We start from the raw sequence: 22500 nt of genomic DNA, 5'->3' as shown, positions 1-22500 counted from the left end.
AGACTCTTTACGGTCGACGACTAGCTCACGACTGCTCTCCTCCGGTTTTAATTATTTTGACTAAGAACAAATTTCACTATGAGGACTGGTCTGATTGTATCAACGAAGTTCGTAAAGTAAATGTTAGTAAAGTGGGGAGCTTCTGTGTGTGTGTGTGTGTGTGTGTGTGTGTGTGTGTGTGTGTGTGTGTGTGTGTATATATATACACATACATACATACATACATACATACATACATACATACATATACATATACACACACACACACACATATACATATATACACACACACACAGATATACACACACACACACACACACACACACACACACACAGTATATTATATTTACACACAGTGTATATTATATATACATCCGCACACACAATTATACACACACGTTTAGAGTAAACCATTTGCACTAAATTCTCAATACAGAACATTTCCAGACAACCACATGACTGACATAAATGACTGACAAAAAACAAAAAACTTTCCACTGCTCACATTGACATTCATGGCACTTGGCAGGCACCCGTATCCACAGCGACTAACATTTATCTCCTATCTCTTGCTCAAGGACCCAGGAATGTCAGCGCTCCTGCTAATATTGTCCGAAGAACTGAACTCTGAAAAGTATCTCCATGCGCACTCAAAACTCTGTCAACCGCAGTCAGACGTCAGGAAAATAAATGTCTTTCCAGCAGTTATCCGATCTTTACCGTATTTTTCAGACTATAAGCCGCTACTTTTTCCCTACGTTTTTTAAACCCCGCGGCTTAAACAACAAAGCGGCTTATTTATTAATTTGTCCTGGGTTTTTCCCGGTTTCACAAACTTTAAATCAAAAAACTGAGTGACATAACATTAGACCAAAGAAATTTTCCGAACGGAAACGAAAAAAAATGCACCTCACCTGTGTTCTGAGCTTCACGGCATCGGGAGAAAAAATATTTTCTTAAACGCACGACGATGCCAAAAGATAAACTCCCGAGAGAAATAGTTGTGAAAGGAAGGAGGAAGACAGTGAGCAATGACTTTCTTGGTCGGCTACTGTTTAGATACAAGCCGTTGTAACGCGTTGAGTCTGGGTGAAGGGAGAGCTCGCTAACTCCAGTTACAACAGAAATCATATAAGCACATACAGGTTTCCAAAACTCGTGCTTTTTTTATTTTTCTTGGCAACAGTGTTACGGGTTAGTCAAAGAAACTTAGAAATGAGCATCAGAAAATAATAACGCATATTCCTCGGTCTTGCACACATGCAGTAATAGCGGGAAAATGCGGCGGCAGGCTATTCCCAAAATACCTCTATGCTCCTAAAGGAAGCGCATATTTCACCCGTTACACCGTGTAACAGACACTATCTTTCGGTAACGCCTGTGTAAAGTTCATTAGTTTCAGTGTAGACACCTGCGGCTTATAGACAGGTGCGGTTAATTTATGTTCAAAATAAAAATATGTAAAATTCAGTGGGTGCGGCTTATATATGGGTGGGTGGAGGAGGTTTATGGATGTGGTGAGGGAAGACATGCAGGTAGTTGGTTTGAAAGAGGCAGATGTAGAAGACAGGGGGGTATGGAGATGGATGATCCGCTGTGACAACCCCTAATGGGAGCAGCCGAAAGAAGATCATCATCTACTCCAACCTACTTAAAGCAGATCTTCATGGAGCTGGCTTTGTGAACAGAATTATTGTCATTTTAGCCGATTTACAGCATCAGAGCTCCTTCTAGCTGGAAAAAAAACACCAAGAAATCCTCACATCTTTTAGTCTTCTCCATCTCAATCTCACCACAGACTAACTTTCCTTCTCCTAATTCTCAATATAAAGCCTTCCTGAACATTCTCTCTGCTCTCGTTTCAGTCCGTCCCCTTTTCCTCCGCTACCTGCCTCCAAAGAACAAGAATAGAAAGCTCGGAACGAGTTGTTCGGAATCGCTGACCTGAACGTGATTCGCGGGTCACTCATTAAAAGAGCGAGGGGGATTTTCTTTCCTCCCCCTCCAGCAGAATGCACTATGGTGGAGGAAGAAAACACATCCGTGTGGTTTGTAGGAGCGCCGGAGCGTGCAAGACGTCGTTATTGTCTCGACGGGAAAAAAAAAAATCGGCCCGCAGCAGATTCATGGGAAAACGCTCGGAGTTCTACAGCTTAAAAACAAAAAAAAAAACAAAAAAAACCTTAATAAGGAAAGAAGTCCATGTATGTTATGTTCAACCTTTTTTTTCTATTCGTAGTTGACAAATGGAATGCGAATGACGCTTTCGCTTCTTGTTTGGAATCGATACTGAAAGCAGAAAGAGAAAAAACTCGTTTATTCTTTTTCTTCGTTTGTTGAATCGCACAAGGTGCAGTCATGAAAATCGCGCAATGCCACATATGATCGATGCGCTGAAGTGCTAACAGCTAGTCCGATCTAACATCCAATCCAAATCAAAAGAGATTTTAATTGGTGGTCTATTCCGAGGAAGAAACATCCATTTCTGGAGGCGTTTTCATGACTGATAACTAATACAATACAAACCAGAGCAACATAGTTGATTATCTACTAGAACATGGTGCATTAGGTCAGGGTTGGGGCAAAGAGGAAGCAGGGCTGGTTCTGCAATGAGTGTGTGAACATTTTGTATGTGGCATAACACAAAAAAGGATGTGTGTGAAATTCCCATTTTCTGTACTTTTAAAAAGAATGTAGTGATCCATATGAAGCTCTCAGGGAGAAGCCAAAATGTTGGATGAACCTACTGATGGATTCTGTGCTGCTGGGTAATCAGATATTTTACATCCGGGGTTTTTAATGAAAAAGATGGCGGCAAAAAGGTATACCCGAGGCTAACGTTAAATATGAGATTAAACAAAAAACATCATTCGTCTTTTATTTTCAAAACAAAACAAAAAAAAAAAGAAATAAATGCAACAAACACAAGCTGAAAGAAAGAAAATTCCAGCTCATTTTGTGGAAAATTCCTGAATACTCCAGAGTGTAATTAACAGGGAGGACATACATTTTTTTGGAGAAGAAAAAAAAACAAAAAAGAATAAAGTAAAGGAAAGATCACATCACAAAAAAAGTTTAAGAGAAATATGCACAAACAATGCTAACGTCAATAACGTCACGTCCAAACCACAACAATGCCTCCAGGATCAAAATCTGTCCTCCGGATGAGAAGCTCTCGTATTGAACACTAACCAGAAAGTAGGAAAAGTGTGGGGGGGGGGGGGGGGAGACACACACATCTCTGTGACCCACTTTTCTATCTTTTTTACACAGTCACCAGGAGGAAATACAAAATATAAAATTGCTCGTCATTTATGCAGTTTGTTATTATTACGATTTGTGATCACAATTTGAACAGTAGATTTTTTTAATACAATTTAAATGAAATGCCTGCTTGGTTAAATAATATTTCAAATAATATTTTAATACAATAAAATTGTATTAATCATTAATGCAGTTTTTTATTATATTGATTAAATTGAGCAATCAACTAAATTTGCACAAATTAAAATTAATTACATAAAATTTTACTAAATAGTTTACATTTGTTAGACCCCATTTGGGTAATGCAGTGTGTGTGTGTGTGTGTGTGTGTGTGTGTGTGTGTGTGTGTGTGTGTGTGTGTGTGTGTGCCACTGTCAGGTTTGCGGCTATCTTATTCTTATTCAAATCTTATTTGCAGTAGGGGGCGAGTAGCCACAGTGACACTGCGCTAACTCTAGTTTCTATGTGCGCATCATGGTGGATTTTGTTGATGATTTGAGACTTAAAACAAACATTTACTGATTAAAAATCATTTTTCTGTCGGGGTTTTTATTTATTTATTTTTTTTTTATATTTGAGTAAAGAAAGAACATCGTGAATAGAGGTGGGTTGAGATAAAGGTTTTAATTTCGGCTCTTTTATATTTATATTTTTTATAAAAATGCTCAAACTGAATTTTTTTTCACGTCACAAAATAATTGACATCATTTGGACAAAACAAAATGACCTACTAAAATTACTGAAACTACTGCAAATTAAAAAAAATTTTCCCCCTAAAACTGCTTACTGACTGAATGCATGTTGAAGGTTTGTGTGCAGCTCTCAGACCAAATCATTATTCAGCAGGTTGATAAAGCAAGATAAGACATGGTATCTCTATGTTAAAAGTGTTCTGAAAGTATTAGGCCTTCCTCGTTTCAACACCCAAACACCTCGGACAGAGAGAGAGAGCAAGGCAAGTGAAAAGAAAACCCTCTTTCTTTACAGTCTGTTTTAATGCATGTCGTCTGAACAAGGCCATTCAGCAGAAGTGGAGAGCCGAACCTCAGGTCTCTTTTCTGAGCAATACACGTTGTGCTGAAATAAAAAAGAAATGCATTTCCCCTCACCCATCTCTGGCGGCAGCATGGTGTCCGTGGCGTCCATGCTGTCCTCATCATCAGCCTGAGCTCTGCCTCGACTACGAGACCTGCAGGACAAGAGCGAGGTATGATTACACGTCACACCAATATTTACACTCCAGCGTAAGAATTTACTCTGAACCCCTGAATGCTGAGTTCTGATTGGTCAAAAGCTGTTAATATAAATTTATACATAAACCCCGAGATATCGTTCCGTTAACTTTTACAGAAGGAGTCTCCAGTACAATTTTCTTTATTTTAGGCATTTAAAAACGTTACAAAAAACAATCCACGCCATGATGCAGCATTATAATGAACAACGCGTCACTTTTTATCCGTTTGTGGTTACATTTTTAGGTTATAGAGCATCTGCAAATTAGGCGTTTTCGCCTTCTATAGTCGATTCTTTCCCGTCTTTGTTTTTTATTTGTTAATTTTGTTAATACAACTTTTTTTTTTTTTTTGCAGGGGGACAGGAAAAAAGTTAAACACTAAAAAAAAATTGTCCACTAGGCAAGAGGAAACTGACTTCTTTCAGTCTTTGTTGAAATTCATAAAAAATATAATTTATTTATTAATAGTTTTTTGTTGTTTAAATACACTATTTTTGTGACCATGAAAAGCCAAAACTCTCTTTAAACGGTTACGTTTAGACTAATCAGGGTTAAAAGCTGACTGAATTGTGGTTGCTAGGCAACAGGAAATATGGTTTGTTTTTTTTAGCTACTTTTAATGCTAAGGACCAGAAAATCCACAAAACTAGCTTTAACACCCTCATTTTATTTTCTCTTTACTAAAGTTAACTCTTTTTTAAAAAAGGCTCTATATTTATTGATGTGAAAAGAGAAACGCTGGGTGAAGAGGATGCACGAGACGGACCTCGGATTTCAGTCAAACTAATAACTAATATCAGTTAGATCATTGTGATTTATGGCCCTAAATTTCTAAACAATTACTGTTAGTAAAGTAATTAAGTAAAAAGATAACTGTTTATAAAAACACGAAAACCGGATACACGTCACACGAGCATCTCCATGACCACTACTTTCGAATGATGTAAGACACCACCAGCACCCCATCCCCACCCACTCTACCTGCCCCCGGCCTTAGCTGAATGTGGACAGTGTGGACAGTTTGTAATGTAGATGTGCACCACATCCAATTTGCATGAATTTGAATAAACAAATGTACGGCTCAACGTACAGGTGTCCGATCTCCAAACTTTTATTCCTTTTTTTGTCAAGTGTATGCAGTGTTACTTTGTGGAATTTACTTTTACTTTTTTTTTAAGCGAGTATAATGAACATAAATATAGAGTCAGGATTGTAACTTCTATCTCGCAGCTTGTTTTTAGGATGAATTAAGCGGGCAGGTGCAGCTGATGTTAGTTCCCTGTTATTACCCTGAGATAGCCTTGCGTGTGTGCGCGTGTGTGTGTGTGTGTGTGTCAGAAAGAGAGAAGCAAACGAGCACTCGCACCCCCCCCTTTCAGCTAGGCAACCAATAGAGACTCGCTGTGGCCTGCAGCGAGCGCTCAGCTGCTCGTCGCCATGGTTACACACTCGAACTTCGTACAACAGACGCCGGGGCCGGCGGTGCACCGAAAGCGCATTCAGACAGGAAAAAAAAAAAAAAAGACGAAGAGCTGCTCTGATGGAAGCCAAACCCCTCGACAACCAAACAGCTTCTGAAAAATCGTTTAAAAATAAAAAATAAAAAAATCGACGTCTAAAACCACTTGTCAAAGCCACGCCGACTTGGCACGACTGATGTTTCTAAATAAAATCAATAATAAAAAGTCGTACTTGTGACCTGTGGGTTACATTTGAATGATTATGTAATAAATTCATGTACAATAATTATGCACTATAAAAAAAAGTCATAACTCTTTACACCAGAATTGGACACTGAATGGGTGAAAGAAAAAGTCTGTGGAGCCACAGTGTGACATGTCTGAAGAACTGTAGGAGTAAGAGAGCAACAGAGAAGATGTAATCAGACTGTCAAACAATCGAGGAGGAAGCTTAATAGTTTGGGGTTGTTTTGGAGCAGGGAGGGTTGGAGACTTATTCCAGAAAGTAAAAGGAATCCTGAAAAAACATGGCCACCATTCCAACCTTTAACATCTTCATCTGGAGTTTTATCTATCACGGAATGACTTGCCCAGTCACTGCACCTAAATCCTATTGAACTGCTCTGGGATTAACTGGATCACAAGGAAGAAATCTTCATCTAGTTAAGAAGTTGTTTCGCAAGTTTTACAAGAGGCATGACATTTTTTGACGGATAAATATTTGGAGAAATAAGCTATCCAGATGCCAAGAGTGTGTAAAGAGTGTTTTATTATATATACACACACAAACTTTTACATAAAAGTTATATAAAACCACAAGTTCTGAAGTAAAAGTTCTTCAAAATAGTAACTTTTGAAGTAAAAGTTCTAGAAAATAGTACCTTCTGAAGTGAAAGTTCTAGAAAATAGTAACTTCTGAAGTGAAAGTTCTAGAAGATAGTAACTTCTGAAGTAAAAGTTCTATACAATAGTAACTTCTGAAGTAAAAGTTCTAGAAAAAATATTACCTTCTGAAGTAAAAGTTCTAGAAAATAGTAACTTCTGAAGTAAAAGTTCTAGAAAATAGTAACTTCTGAAGTAAAAGTTCTAGAAAATAGTAACTTCTGAAGTAAAAGTTCTAGAAAATAGTAACTTCTGAAGTAAAAGTTCTAGAAAATAGTAACTTCTGCTGCCCTTTAAAACCAGAGAAAACAAAATGCATCACGGTCCTGGTTGAAGCAGCTTGAATCATTTTTGCTAGGCGATCGGAAATACAGACGCCACCTACAAACTAGGCAGCTAGGTGACGTAGCTAGCATGTAGTCTTTATTATTGAGAAAAAATTTAGTGGACACAATGAAAATAAATCTGAACTCTCGAGTACAACAACGACATGGAATTTTTCCCGGGATGTGAGTAAATTCTTCCGATTTATGAACACTTTCGTTTTTCGTTAAATCTAAGAATTATGCTGTGTGGTTTTATTTTCTTCAGATCTACACAGAAACAGAGAGAACGGCTGCCTGATACAGTGCTCTAGAGTCTGTGTGATGCAGTGCATGCTGGGTACGAGGTATCGGATGTCCAGTGTAAGGTTTCTGGATGGAGGCGGACAGGGCTCATGCTGCCTGGAGCCCGACGCTCTGATCGATGACCTACATCATTGAAAATGCAAAGCATTGTAACGAGCCTGGAACAGGTTTAATCCAGGTCAAAAACTCCTGCATTTAGCCTTTAGCTCGGAGTCAAACATTAATAACGCTAACGATCACTACTGAGACGAGTGTAAAAAGTAGAAACTCATGCTTTAAGACAATGTTAATTTAACACACTTCACTGATTCACGGCGGAGAAAAAAAAAAAGAATCATATACAAAAAAAATTGTCATTAATACTGTCAATGTTAAAGTAGAAGATTTCTCATATACAGCAGTTTTTTACAACTTGTACAATTCCCGCATTTAAAAAATTATTGCAAAAGATACAATTCTACAATTCTATACAATTTTACACCAAAACTGGAGACTCATTCTACTGTAACACACAATTAAAAAAATTAAACTGTAGACTCCATCCTTGGTAAAATCAATCAATAATGCCACTGGAGACTCGTCCTTCCATTAATCTATCAAATACTGAACCTGAAGACTCGTCCGTCTATTAATCTATCAAATACTGAACCTGGAGACTCCTTCCTTCTGTAACGCAATCAAATACTAAACAGGAGAATCCCTTCTTCAATAATTCAATCGATTACTGAACCTGGAGACTCCTTTCTTATCTAAATGAACGTCCAATGACTATCTTATGGACACTGTAACTGCATCAAACATTTTTAAGAAACAGAGAAACGAAGCAAAATGCTGAAGTACGAGGTTTTGGGGGACAAACATATATCGCCTCAGCCCAACAGAGGCGTAGGAATAAGAAACAAAGAGAGAGAAAAAAGCCCCAGCCATTTTCACAGCACATACGCTGTAAATAAAACATACGCCCGGGCCCCTGTGTGGCGCTCTACATTTGGCGTGTCCTAAATGGCTTTTACGTGTAGCGCGATGTCAAGAGGTACGATGGTAAACAAAGTGATGGAATTCAGGGTAATGAGTCACCCCCGGGGGAATGAACAATGGAACAGGGGCCCAGGGGACAGAGGGTTCAGAGCAGACAGGGTCCCAGAGGGACGAGAGTGAACCAGGGGACGAAGGAGTGAGATATCAAATATTTCTCTTTCTAAAAGATACAAAACAAGAGCATGAGATCCACATGGGGGTTCAAAAATTTGTACATTTTGCCCAGACAAGCTTGAAGGCGAAGCCTGGTGTTTGCGAAAAAAAGACGGTTTTAATAAGATTGAGAAAACAAAAGGACAGAAGGCGTCCAAGAACGCGAGAGCTTTCTTGCCTTTTCCCGTAACAACTTTGCCCTGTGACCGTAGCGCGGTGAGAGAGTTGGCATGAAGAAGAGAGTTCGAGAGAGAACGAAAGCGCAAGAGAGTGAAAGAGAGAGAGAGTGTGGGGGTGAGAGAGAGAAAGCTTACAGTGCAAGTAGTTCCAGCAGGAAGGGCGGAGCGTAAAACCCGGGCTGGAGCGAGTGGCTGAGACGCGACACACCCCCTTCACAACGAGCCGGCCATCTCCCATCATGCACTTTAACCGTTTCCTCACCACCAGATCTCCAACTCTCTAAACATCTCACAAATCCTACAGCTCCACACGTATCCAACTCAAACTAACTGCAGCTGAAAAGCCCTGAAGAGCCAGAAACATAGAACTAATCAGTTATTTTTGTCTCGCTCTTCTACAACAATAATGAGTTCTGCATTCTGATTGGTGGAAGCGTGCAGATATTTTTCATCCTGAAAAAATTAAGAAAAAATAAAGAAAGAAAAAAGCAATCCTGACCGTACTGCAGCTGTGGATTATTTTAGTAATCTTAGTAATTCTTAGTTGGATTTTTGATTTGATCATTCATTCGAATGTGCAATCGATTTTTCAGTTTCTCAGTGCCATTCTTTATCTGACTCTATATTTCACACTGCATTCGAGATGTCGTCAATTAAAATCCCTTCCCAGCCACATGATGTCTGAAGAGCCAAGTGATTTATATTGAAATTGTATTTAATAAATAAATAAAGGAATAAAAGAAACGGTGGCGTCGGTTATGACGAGGCTACGTCTAAAAACGCTCTGCGACCACGCTTTGGTTTCCAACCAATTCCCTGCAACGAAGTGTCTGAAAACACTCGCATCCCTGTACTACACGAATGTAAGATTCATCGTCCCACGTCATTTATTTACTTTCCCGGCTCTAAAAATGCGTCGTTCTCAAAAGCCTTCGTGTTCACGGTCCACACTGCAACGTGAAAAAAGCAGTTTTCAAATGTATCCACTTTGGAAAGCGTTTTCAAGAAGCTACGTTTTCGTTAACTAAATGCATTAGTGTGAGCATGGCGCTAATATGGGCTTGGCTGTAATCACACTCCGATTTTCTCCCTGACGTTACCGAGTTCTCTCACACAGTTTCAACCGATCTCATGTTAAACTTGAGTACCCATAGAGTAGTATAGCATCCATTATATCTCTGAAGTATCTTTAGTTTTAGGAGATAAAAGAAAGACTACTGCTTTACGTTTCTCTCCGTAAACAGCACAACTTCTGGATGCGTGGCCGTGGGCAAAGCTGAAGAGTAGTGAGCACGCAAAGCTTTTATTTAGCGATCGTTTGTGACATCGCTATAAATAAAACAAGAAGAAAATCTTTAGTCTTAAATGGACTACGGCTAACAATCAGATCCATCTGTACATATATGTTCCAGAATCAGATCCAGAGTCTAAAATATAACAACAGGACACGTCTAGACGTTAAGTACTGAAGGAGGTTTTCCTTCCTCACATCCAAAAAAAACACTTTGGAGACTTTGTTCTCGAGCGTGTCCTGTGCAGTGCTGTGAAAATTTCTGTAACTGAATGAAGCATGGCGGTGGGTGTGCTTTTGCTCATGCCCATACAAAGAATTCCACTCTTCATGATGTCATGAAGAGCCATACTAAAAAAAGCAGCGTATTTGGCAGAGAAATACTCGGTCATGCGTCCAAATATTTATTTAATTTTTATTTTTTTTACAAATACACATGCAGAACGAGAATCCAACTTTAACAATGTAAACAACCCAGATTAGCAAATTAGCAGATAGCATTAGACCCCAAATATTAAAACGACGTGGTTTAGTCTCTTACATACAAAGTGAAACTCCCACCTCCCGCCTCCCCTCACACAAGGCTTCGATTGTGCAACAAGTCACCGGGAACACGCTTTATCCTGACGCTTATAAAGGCCGAGTGTGTTTTCAGCTTCAGATAAACACGTCGTTCCAACACGAACACGGCGTCTCGCAGGAGTTCAGACAAAACACACTGAAGCAGATATCCATCCCAAAAACATCCAAAAAAAAGAAAAAAAAATCAGATTGAGCATCCCTGCTGTGTGTGTGTGTGTGTGTGTGTGTGTGTGTGTGTGTGTGTGTGTGTGTGTGTGTGTGTGTTTTACAGTAAACAGCTCTCCTAGAGGGAGTAAAGAGGCCTGCATAGCAAACCGCAGGTGATGACTGCAGCTTGAGAGAGAGAAAGAGAGAAAAAGAAAGAGTGTGTAAGTGTGAGAAAGAGTATAACAGAAGAGAGAGAGAGAGAGAGAGAGAGAGAGAGAGAGAGAGAGCGTGTGTGTAAAAGCACAAAAGATAGTGTGTGTGTGTGTGTGTGTGTGTGTGTAAGAGAGAGATAGTGTGTGTGTGTAGGAGAGAGAGAGGGAGATAGAGAGTGTGTAGGAGAGAGAGAGGGAGATAGAGAGTGTGTGTGTGTGTGTGTGTGTGTGTGTAGGAGAGAGAGAGAGAGAGAGAGAGAGAGAGAGAGAGAGAGAGAGTGTGTGTGTGTGTGTGTGTGTAGGAGAGAGATAGAGAGAGAGAGAGAGAGAGAGAGAGAGAGAGAGAGAGAGAGGGGGAGAGAGAGCATGAGAGAGAGCGAGAGCGAGCGAGAGAGGGGGAGAGAGTGAGTGAGTGAGAGTGTGAGAGTGAGTGAGAGAGAAGGAGAGAGAGAGAGAGATACATCACAGCCTTGGGCAGCCTATAGAGCACACCTAACTAACACACACACACACACACACACACACACACACACACACACACAACACACACACACACCCACCCACCCAGGAAGTGATGCATGAAGGTGTTGAATATGTTGAAGCTGCTGAGAAACCACAGTGAGAATCACACCAGGTTGTACACGAGCTCCTCCTGAACACCAGCGTTCCACTTTTTATACATGATGGCAGTCATAATGCTTTACAACCACATTACACAACAAATATAGAACACCACACTGGTGTAGTTCAGCCGACGAGGGTGCAGTGAGACTGGAATCCTACTGAATAATCACATCAAATCTACTAATCTAAAGAAAATAAATAAATAAATGCAGCTGCAGAGTTCAATCATTCATCCTTAGTCATCACCTGGTCAGGCTCACAGTGCTGGGATTTTTACCCACTACACTGTTTTATTTATTTTCAGTAAATAATATAATGGCATAAGTGTCATATAATACAATTTAATATGACATGTAAAATATATAAAAGTACAAAATACAACGTAAAATATATTGTGTAAAATATATAACGTGAAATATAGTAAATGTAAAATATTTTGGGTAAAAGTTAAAAATGTGATGTATAAAATATGATGTTAAATATATACAATTTAAAAATATAGCGTGTGAAATATATAAAATTGTAAAATATGGCGGGTAAAATTTATAAAAGTAAAAAATATGACGTATAAAATGTATAAAGTGTAAAACCCCATGCAGATGTTTGGAGTTGAATGAAGTTTCCTTGTTTCAGTCTAGTCTTACTGAGTGCTATTGGAAGTGGATCATCCCTTTCTCACAGTGTGAGCGGCACATGTGGCCGCCTGCCAATAAAAAAACGAAAGTAAATACACCCACTCCTGAAATTTTTACATCCTGTGGTGAGCAGGTTTCGTTTCCAGGTTGGTTGTTTGGTGGTGGTGGTTGTTGGTTGTTTTTAACTCATTGTCATTTCAACAACCAGAAAAGGAAAATATACCAGTTTTTTGGATCGTATGTTTAGACAGCATGGTGATGTGACGCTTTTCTGTAGACAAACGCAGATCAATAAGATAAATTTGTGAGCAAACAAAGAACATTTCTTGAGAATCAGGAATTTTAGTGAAAACGCTCATAAACCCAGTAAAATAAATTTCAGCTAAAAAATGACAAAACTTTCCTGCTTATAAAAAGCAAGCTAAGGTGACGTGAACGGAAAACACCACAGCTCACAGATGAAGCGGTCAGTGATAAATTCAATACGATGTGCTACATCTGAGCAGGACTGGACAATGACAACAGCTGCACGATGGCTGATTGAGATAAACCGTGAGAAGTAAAAGAGGCGGAGCAGGAACTGACCTTGACCTGATCCAGATCTCCTCCCATACACATCCCTAACAGACTAAACACTAATCCAGCCAGAAACACACCCCACCCACTCAACTTCTTGCTCGACTCCGCCAAGGTAGGAGGAGCCTGACCAGGTTTAACTCCACCCCAAAAAGAGCAGTGCTGTAAGAAAAACACTAAATCATCCAATCACACTTATTCAACCTGATACACAGTCCACTAGCACCTCTGAAGGAGATTGGAGACTGTAAGGTGTTGGCAGGGGAAAGTGGAACTAGACAGCATCAGATGATGGCCTGTGTGATGGTTTTAGAGGTGAAGAAGAAGAGGAGGAGAGTGAGGACTGAAAGAATAAGAATAAGATGGTGGAAACTGAAGGAGGAAGAGTGTAGTGTGAGGTTCAGGGAAGAGGTCAGACAGGGGCTCGGTGGTGGTGAAGAGGTGCCGGATGATTACAAGGAGATGCAGCAGCAGGTAAAGAGGGATGTGGCGAAAGACAAGGTAAAGGCATATGAGGAGCTGTAGGAGAAGTTGGACACTAAGGAAGGAGGAAAGGATTTGTAGTGATTGGCCAGGCAGAGGGACAGAGCTGGGAAGGATGTACTGCAAGTTAGTTAGTTGTATATATAAATAAATACATACATACACAGTAGATACCAGATCCTTAAGACAAGAGCCTGTAGAAACGCAGTTTCGACTGCTATCTCCGCTCTCCACACCAAAAAGGATTAATCCCAATGCCTGAATCTCGGAAATCGACATACATTCCAGGAAGATGTTTCGGTTCCTGGCACCCACGTCGGCACGCTGGCGGGAAAAACAGTCGGACACTCTTGGTTTTCACGCCGGATCCGGCCCCGCCTATCAGGTGCCGCTCTAATCTGCCCTACATCAGCCCTGTTTATTAGCCGGCCGTCACCTGATCTCAAACAGGCGGCCCTGATTCCCAGCGCACGTCTAATCTCTACAATCCTGCACGCTGCACTCCTTGCGTTTAAAGCCACGCTCAGAAACAAGACTTTCTTTCTCAGGATCTGAGAACCTTCTAGAGAACGCTCTCGGGAGGAAAAAACAACCACAGAGGAACCAGACAGGAACTAAAAAAATGATTCAAATATGATCACATTTGGTTACAGCATCTGATGTAATGGATTTCTTTTTTTTTTTTATTACTATTACACTTTTTTTTTATTATTATTATACCCACACACACTAAATGGAGAAAATGTGGGTGTGTGACACCTGAACATAAGATGGATATGTGCTTCATTTTAAACATCCACATTTATTTGCTGTAATAACACCCTCCACTCTTCTGGGAAGATGATTTTGGAGAGCGCTTGTGGAGATTCATTCAACCACAAGGGTGTTAGTAAATTAAAAAGGAAATAAAAATGATTATCACAGTATTGTTTTCAACACTTGAATCACTTATATAAGCTAAGTTACAGTTAATTATAATAATATAGCTCTACAAATTTATCAACTGACTAAAATACATTTTAAAAAGCATTTTTTTCTTTAGTTTTTTTTATTTTTAGTCTTAACATTTTCGCTGGCAAAAACAATGTTGAACTGTACTCCTTCACTCCAGCCCACGAAAACGAAAGCGTGTCCTGTACAATATTTATAGCGAGTTTATAACCACAGGTCTCTTATTATTCTCACTACCATCTTACTGAAATTATACCTCATGCTCTGCCTTGCGTCTGCCTGATCTCTATACCTTTATTAGACTCTCTACCTCTTCCTGCACTGTTTATAGAAGACAATATTCTAGGTATAGATGTGTGGAGAGATCTCGAGTGCTGCATCAGATACTCAGCCTCCACAAAATCACCCGAATGGGTTTGGAATGCGTTGGACCAGAGAATGAAGAAAAAGCAGCCAACAAGCACTCGACACCTCTATGAACTCCTCCAGATTGTTGGAGAACCATTCGAGGTGACTGACTGAAAGAACAAAATGGCTGAGAAGAAAACAACCATATGTAAATGTACAGTGTTGGAAAACAAAACTAAAGACAAAATACAGAATAAGGTGTTAGATTTGCACTTCTGGTTAGATGATGAATGCATTTCATTGGTTTTGTACAATCACACTAAAGCTATGGGGGTTAAGGGCCTTGCTCAGGGGCCCGAGAGTGGCAGCTTGGTGCCTTCGGATCCAATGTCCAAAGCCTTAACCACTAAGCTACTTCTATATCCTACATTTTTGTTTGTTTTGACACACACACACACACACACACACACACACACACACACACCCCCCCCCAGAGCGCTGCTTTCGAACATCATCAACATCTATACAGTTATATAAATATAACTAATATATAAAAATAATGTCTACAAAATAATCTTCGGATTATTTTTACATATTGGTAAATATACAAGTAATTAATTTTCGTACGCAATAAACACTCACGGCTTCCTTTTCTTGTCATTTCTTATTTACTATAATTATTTTGTCCTTCTAGGAATCTCTGGAAAAAAAAATTCAGGGGGGGAAAAAAAGGTGTCTTTTTAACCTCAACTTCCTTGTAGGATTTTATTTTATTTTTTTCCCCCTCCCTGTAAATAGACGGAAATAAAAATTCAGCCTTATTCCAAAATATTTTTTTTTCCACCAAATGCCTTGGAGCTGTGTGCAGAGACGAGCTGGAGATATATATTTATATTTATATATATATATATTTCTCAGCCTCCTCCATTTCAGAGTGGCATCTCAGGAAGCCCTTCTTCCATGCTAATGCGCCTCAGCACACTCGGCTGTCCCTTCCACAGCGCCTTAGTCTTACAGTCTCTCCCTCTTTCTCTCTCTCTCACACACACACACACACACACACACACACACACACACACACAGAGGAAGGAAAGGCACACAGGTGTACACGTGCACACAGTCTCCATGGAAAGTTATCTGAGGTTATCCATCACGCCTGACACACACATCTGCCTCAGCTCTCACACACTGAGTGTTCTAATGAGAAAGAGGGAAAAGAAGAAGAAAAGCAAAACTCACCGAGGGAGAGAGGGAGAGAGGGAGTGAGAAACGGTGAGAGAGATGAGAGTAAGTGAAAAACAGTGAGAGATGAGAGAGAGAGAGAGAGAAGAGAGAGAGAGAGAGAGAGAGAGAGAGAGAGAGAGAGAGAGAGAGAGAGATTAGTAAATGATAAACGGTAAGAAAGTGTGAGAAGTGAAAAACAGTAAGAAAGTGTGAGAGATGAAAGAGTGAGTGAGAAACAGTGAGAGCGATGCAAGTTATTGAGAAACAGTGTGAGATGTGAGCATCAGTAAGAAACAATGAGAGAGAGAAAACAGTGAGAGAGAGAGAGAGAAAGAGAGACAGAGACAGAGAGAGACAGAGAGGATACAAAAGTAAAAGTGGAAGAAACTGAGGGGGAGAGAAAGACAGTGTATAAACAGTAAGAGATAAAGAAAGAGAAAGCAAAACTATTACTCCTTACTGAAGCCCCCAGCCAATCAGAGTGGAGGATTCTCAGCATATAGCTGCCACTCTACACGATCACATGATGTGACAGTCCCACCCCTGCCTCTCTCTGTGTAAAAGTAAAGGCACCCCAGGGGCAGGGCAGCCATGAACACTGTGTGTGTGTGTGTGTGTGTGTGTGTGTGTGTGTGTGTGTGTGTGTTGGACGTACTTGCGGGTGGGCCTGGGCGTGGGGGCGGCGCTTGTAGAGTCTCTGTGGGGTCGACCTCTGACAGGCCTGTCCGCGGGGGCGGGGCTCCGGGAGGGCGTGGCCCCGGCACTGCTCTGCGGAGGAGAAGGTCCTTGTTCAGAGGGATTCTCACTCTTATCCTCTGATGACATTCTGAGGGGAGGAAGAGGACGAAAGACACCGGTTATTAAAGTGTGTCTGTCTCTCTCTTCTGCCTTCTCACTTAGTCTCTCAGTAAGTCTCTTTCACACACTCACCCCCAGTATGTCTCTCTCTCTCACACACACTCTCGGTAGGTCTCACACAAACACACACACACTCTTTCGGTAGGTCTCACACAAACACACACACTTTCGGTAGGTCTCACACACACACACACACACACACACACACACACACACACACAATCCCTCTTAGTAGGTCTCTCACACACACAATCCCTCTTGCTAGGTCTCTCACACACACAATCCCTCTTGCTAGGTCTCTCACACACACACACACACACACACACACACACTCAGTATGTCTCTCAAACAAACACACACTCTCTTTCAGTATGAAAGAATAAACAAAAGATAATTGCACTAGATATATATAATATATATGATATATAATCATATGACTATGTACAATGAAATATGTGTGCAGTGGGACAAACAGGATTATCGAAAATTATGAGAAATTGCACGTCGCAAATTATAGTAATAACTGCTATCTTATTATTATTATTATTATTATTATTATTATTATTATTATAATAGTAGTAGTCAGTCTGTAATTGTAAATGTAATCGGTGTGTTAGCAAACACATGGGGAAAACAAACAGACAGCTAGGTTTGTTATCAGTTCTTAACAGCTATGTGATGAAATCCAACATGGCGGTGAGATCTAACAGATAAGATCCAAGACGGCGGCCCAGCAGTAGCACGCAGCGGCCTCTCCGGACACAAAATGGTGCTTTTCTTGTCTTTAGCCCAAATTATCCCAAGTACATGGACACCGAAGACAGCTATGTTCATGAATACGACCGCCAGACACTGTTACGGTACAGAAATCATGCAACAACAAATCTGCATGAAGATGTACTTAATAACCTTCGCGACCTCGGCTTGCTGTGACCTCGGCTACAAAGACCAGGCCCCCAGACCTCTGTGTCGCCTGATGCCGGTGGCCGGGAGAGGGGACGTCGGAAGCGGTGCTCGAGGAAGCGGAAGCGCAGCAAGCGAGCGGGTGTCTGCGCTAGGCTAAAGGCTAACCCTAGGCCGGCCGGCTCTCCGGTCCATTCTACTTTCAAAAGTCTGCTCCATGGACAATAAATTGGATTACATCCGACTTCAGCGGCCCACACGGTGAGAGTTTAGAGAGACAGCTGCATCTGAGTCCCGCTCGCCAGACGCTCTAAACTGGTTCTGAAACAGGTGAAAACCTAACCAGCATGAGCCACCTCTGCTCTTCAGGACTGTTGAGTGCACTGAATGGGACATGTTTAGGGAGGCGGCAACCAACGACGATTCCATCAACTTGGAGGAGTTCACATCATCAGTGACCAGCTACATCAGCAAGTGCGTTGATGACGTGACCATCTCCAAGACTATCACCACACGCTTCAACCAGAAGTCGTGGATGACCGAAAAAGTGCGTGCGTTGCTAAAATCTGGAGACTACATGGCAGGGTTTTCCAGGCGATCACAAATTACAAGACAACTTCATCTGCTTGTGACGACTTCTCAGCCTGGTTTAAGGTGCAGAACCACATGGTGGTGAGGAAAACCACCCCTCCTCCCAGTGAGCAGGTGCCCTGTCTAGACACAGCTGAAGTGAGGAAAACTCTATGCGGAGTTAACCCACAGAAGTCTGCTTGACTAGACAACGTTCCTGGCTCAGGGAATGTGCAGAACAGCTAGCGGATGTCTTCACCGACATCTTCAACATCTCCCTGAGCAGCGCAGTTGTTCTTACATATGTGCCTCAAGACAACAGCCATCGTATCAACTGGATCCTGGACTTCCTGGCTGGGAGAACTCAGTCGGTCCACTAGGGCCCCTCAGGGCTGTGTGCTCAGCCAACTGCAGTTTACTCTGCTGACTCACGATTGTGCAACAATGCGCAGCTTGAAATCACATCAAGTTCGCCAATGGCATGATCGTGGTGGGTCTGATCAGCAGGAACGAGTAAGCTTACAGAGAGGAGGTGCAACAGTAAACAGCCTTGCGTGGAGCGAACAATCTGTCTCTGACAAAACTTAAGAGATAATTGTTGACTTTAGGAGAGTACAGAGCAGCCATTCTCCATTGTTCATCCATGTAGCCTCCATGGATACCGAGCACCAAATTCCTTAGTGTTCATCTGGTGGAGAACTTCACTTGGTCACTCAACATCAGCTCAATCACTAAGAAAACCTAGCAGCGTCTCTACTTTCTGAGAAGTCTGAGGAAAGTTCATCTCCCTGTGCAACAGTTTCTTCGCTCAAGCCATCAGGCTCCTCAACACAGAACTGAACACATACATACTCATTTCACACATTCATAACTTCAGTACCACCCATATTATATTGTTTTATTATTGCACAACTATTTACATGCTGTTTTTGTACATCCATTTGACTGCTGCTATGTTTTGCACAACATTCTATGTTTACATTTTGTGTTTATTTACAAGTACACTCCTGTATCCAGTTCTGTCTTGCACACTGCACTGTATAACACCCAGTAAGTTTTACTGGCAGCGCTATTCTGTGTTTTGTGTATTTTTCCTACACTGTCTTGTGTTGTTGTGCACTGTTTGTACCAGACTTTATGTGTCGAGGACGCTTACTAGTCTATAGCTTTGTGTTTTTCTGTTATGTAGCTTTATGCTGTTTTATGTTATATGTAGCACCAGGGTTCTAGAGGAACGTTGTTTCATTTGACAATAAAAGTTTCTTGTCTTGACTTGACTTGGTGTGTGTTGTGTGTGTGTAGGTGTGTGGGGGGGTGGAACTTTTGCCAAATGGGAGGGGCACAACAGTCTGTGTCCTGGATAGGTTGAATCCTTGATAATGTTGCTAGCTCTCGTGTATACAGCGAGCATAAACCATGTCAGAGAGCTTGGTTGCCACAATCCTCTGTGCAGTCTTAACTATCCGAACCAGTTCTCTCCGGTTCTCTGCAGTGCAGCTGGTGTACCGTACTGTAACGCAGTGGCAGAGAATTCTCTCTATCGTGCTCCAGTAGAAATGCACCAAGAGAGGGTACCATGGCTTTCTTGAGCTTTCTCAGGGGGAAAAAATGCCTCTGCTGAGCTTTCCTTCACTAAGTAGGAAGTGTTAATGGTCCATGTTCAATCTTTTGTGATGTGCAGACCCAGGAATTTGACATCATTAACCCTCTCAACCTCCTCACCCTTAATGTGGACAGGGGGTGGGGTGTCGTTTTTTTTCTGGTTCTCCATCCACAACGATCTCCTTTGATTTATTTGTGTTCAGAACCAGGTCACTATCCACGCTCCACTCCAGCACATGTTGAACCTCCTCTCTGTAATGTGCCTCATCGTTTCCTGGGATCAGTCCCACTATTGCGGTGTCATCAGCAAACTTCACTGTGGTGTTAGAGGAGTGGATGGGATTGCAGTCTTGTGTGAATAGGGTGAACAGGGATGGACTAAGGAAACAAGCCTGCAGTGCTCCTGTATTCAGGGTGAGAATGGACAAGATGTGGTTGCCCACTCTGACCTCCTGTGGTCTGTTTGTGGAAAAAAGCCCAGAATCCATTAACAGAGTGTGATGGTTAATCCCAAGTCGCTCAGCTGGTTCACCAGTTTGTGGGACATTGTGTTGAACGCAGAGCTAAAATCTACTAATAACATCCTAACATATGTTGGGACGCTCCAGATGGGACAGGCTTGTGTGGAGTGCGATTGAGATTGCATCCTCTATGGATCTGTTCCCACAGTAGGCAAACTGGTGGCTGTCCAGCTCAGTGGGGATGTTGGCTTAGATGTCGGAAAAGGACAAGCCTCTCAAAGCACTTCATGCCTGCTGCAGGGACAGGTTGAAGATATTGCTGAACACTTCTGCTAGTTGGTCAGCACATGACTTCAGTGTGCAGCCTGGCACCCTGTCTAGTCCTGGGGCATTGTTGTTGATCTTTCTTAGAGTGGATATCACCTGAGGACATTCAAAGACAAGTACCGTCTCCTCTCTGGGTGGTGGTGCTGTCCCAATTTTCCACTCAGCTGGAGTGGTTGTGATAGCGAGCGAAGAACTGATTTAGGGTGTCAGGAGGTGTGGAGTCATTACTGGTCAGTAAGGTGCTGTACTTGTAGTCCGTTAGAGCTTTAATACCCCTCCACATGCTGCGGGGATTGTTGTTTTTGAAGTGCTTGTGCTTGGCTTCTTGAATGCCCTTCTTTAGTTCTTTTTGAGCATACCTGTAAGACAGCCTGTCCCCTGACCTGTAGGCAGCGTTCTTCGCCCTAAGCAGAAACCGCATGTTCCTGTCAAGCCACGGTTTGTGGTTTGGGAACACCTAATTGGTCTTGGTGTTTAATACAGTATCAGTGCAGAAGGCTATGTAGGCTAAAACATAGATGAACTTTATTTTCTCCAGGTCTGTGTTCTAAACAAACATCTCCCAGTCTGTATTAATAAAAAAAATCCCGCAGCTGAAAGCAGACTCTTCACTCCAGACTTGGACAGTTTTGATAGTTGATTTTGTTCTGCAGATGAGAGGTCTGTAGGATGGGTTCATTTCTATGGAGATGTGGTCGGATAGGCCAAGATGTGGATATGGGGCAGCTTTATAAGCTCCCAGGGTTAGCTTAGCATTAGCCCATGATGGAATGTAAACAGCTGTAATAACAATAGCAGTAAACTCTCTCTGTGTGTAAAAAGGTCTTAATTTTAGAGCCCGATATTCGATGTCAGGGGAGCAATGTGTACCGTTAATGTCCATAGATGGACACCAGGCATTGTTAACATGTATATACACAGTCCTTACCAGAGTCGGCGGTTCTATCTGCTCGGTAAACGGGGCGACCCGCTAGCTCGATTGCAACAGCACTATCCAGCCAAGTCTCTGTGATTACCATCACGCAGTTCTTCAAGCAATATGAGGTAATCCTTAGTCTTATTTCATCCATCATGTTAAGTTTGTGAGAAGAGACTCTAAAGTGTTAAACTGTGTGGATTAGCCTATAGCCTGTAGCACAGGCCACACACCAGCTCTCGTTGGCCGCGTCTGATTTCTTTCCCTACGTTGCCTGCGACGCCTCACGGGCGGAATAATGATCATTCCGCTGGGCTATTCAGGGCACAGAATCTCCAGGGGGGATAGAATTATGTTTCCGAAGGTTTAATCCTGACATCAGTTCCCGATTTAAATATTTTGTCTCCTCTGTAATGTTTACATTGACTTAGTGATTGAGAAAGTAAAATTAAAACTCACAACAAAAAAAAAAACAATGCTGTATGTTCAAGAGTTCAGAGCTGCTGTTTCTGCACAAGCCAACATTCTGAGTGTCTCTCTCTCACACTCACACACACACACACACACACACACACACACACACACACACACTCTCAGTACGTCTCTCTCAGTACTTCTCTGACAAAAACACTCTCTCAGTATGTCTCTCTCTCACACACACACTCACTCCCTCAGTACCTCTCTCTCACACACACACTCTCACACACACACACAGTACGTCCCTCTCAGTAATTCTCTGACAAACACTCTCTCAGTACGTCTCTCTCTCTCTCACACACACACTCAGAACGTCTCTCACACACACACACACACACACTCCCTCAGTACCTCTCTCTCTCACACACACTTCCTCAGTACCTCTCTCTCTCACACACACTTCCTCAGTACCTCTCTCTTTTACACACACACACTCCCTCAGTATCTCTCTCTCTCACACACATACTCCCTCAG

At 41.7% G+C, this 22500-nt stretch overlaps 1 protein-coding gene across 16 annotated transcripts in view; it reads right to left on the bottom strand.

Annotated features, from left to right (window-relative positions):
- The window catches only part of kmt2ca (lysine (K)-specific methyltransferase 2Ca), a 191174-nt gene that overhangs the window by 149987 nt on the left and 18687 nt on the right, over positions 1-22500 (bottom strand). For all 16 annotated transcript variants that reach the window (XM_083543047.1, XM_083543040.1, XM_083543041.1 and 13 more), the window contains exons 2-3: positions 16568-16738; positions 4374-4453 (exon numbers count right to left, since the gene is read on the bottom strand). In XM_083543047.1, the coding sequence (XP_083399173.1) occupies positions 4374-4453; positions 16568-16737 (250 nt within the window). In that variant the 5' untranslated portion in view covers position 16738. The remainder of the gene's footprint in view (positions 1-4373; positions 4454-16567; positions 16739-22500) is intronic.

Source organism: Silurus aristotelis (assembly GCF_946808225.1).
Source record: "Silurus aristotelis genome assembly, chromosome: 1".
In the NCBI taxonomy this organism is placed as follows: Eukaryota; Metazoa; Chordata; class Actinopteri; order Siluriformes; family Siluridae; genus Silurus; species Silurus aristotelis.
This window is presented reverse-complemented; position numbering and strand designations above follow the sequence as displayed.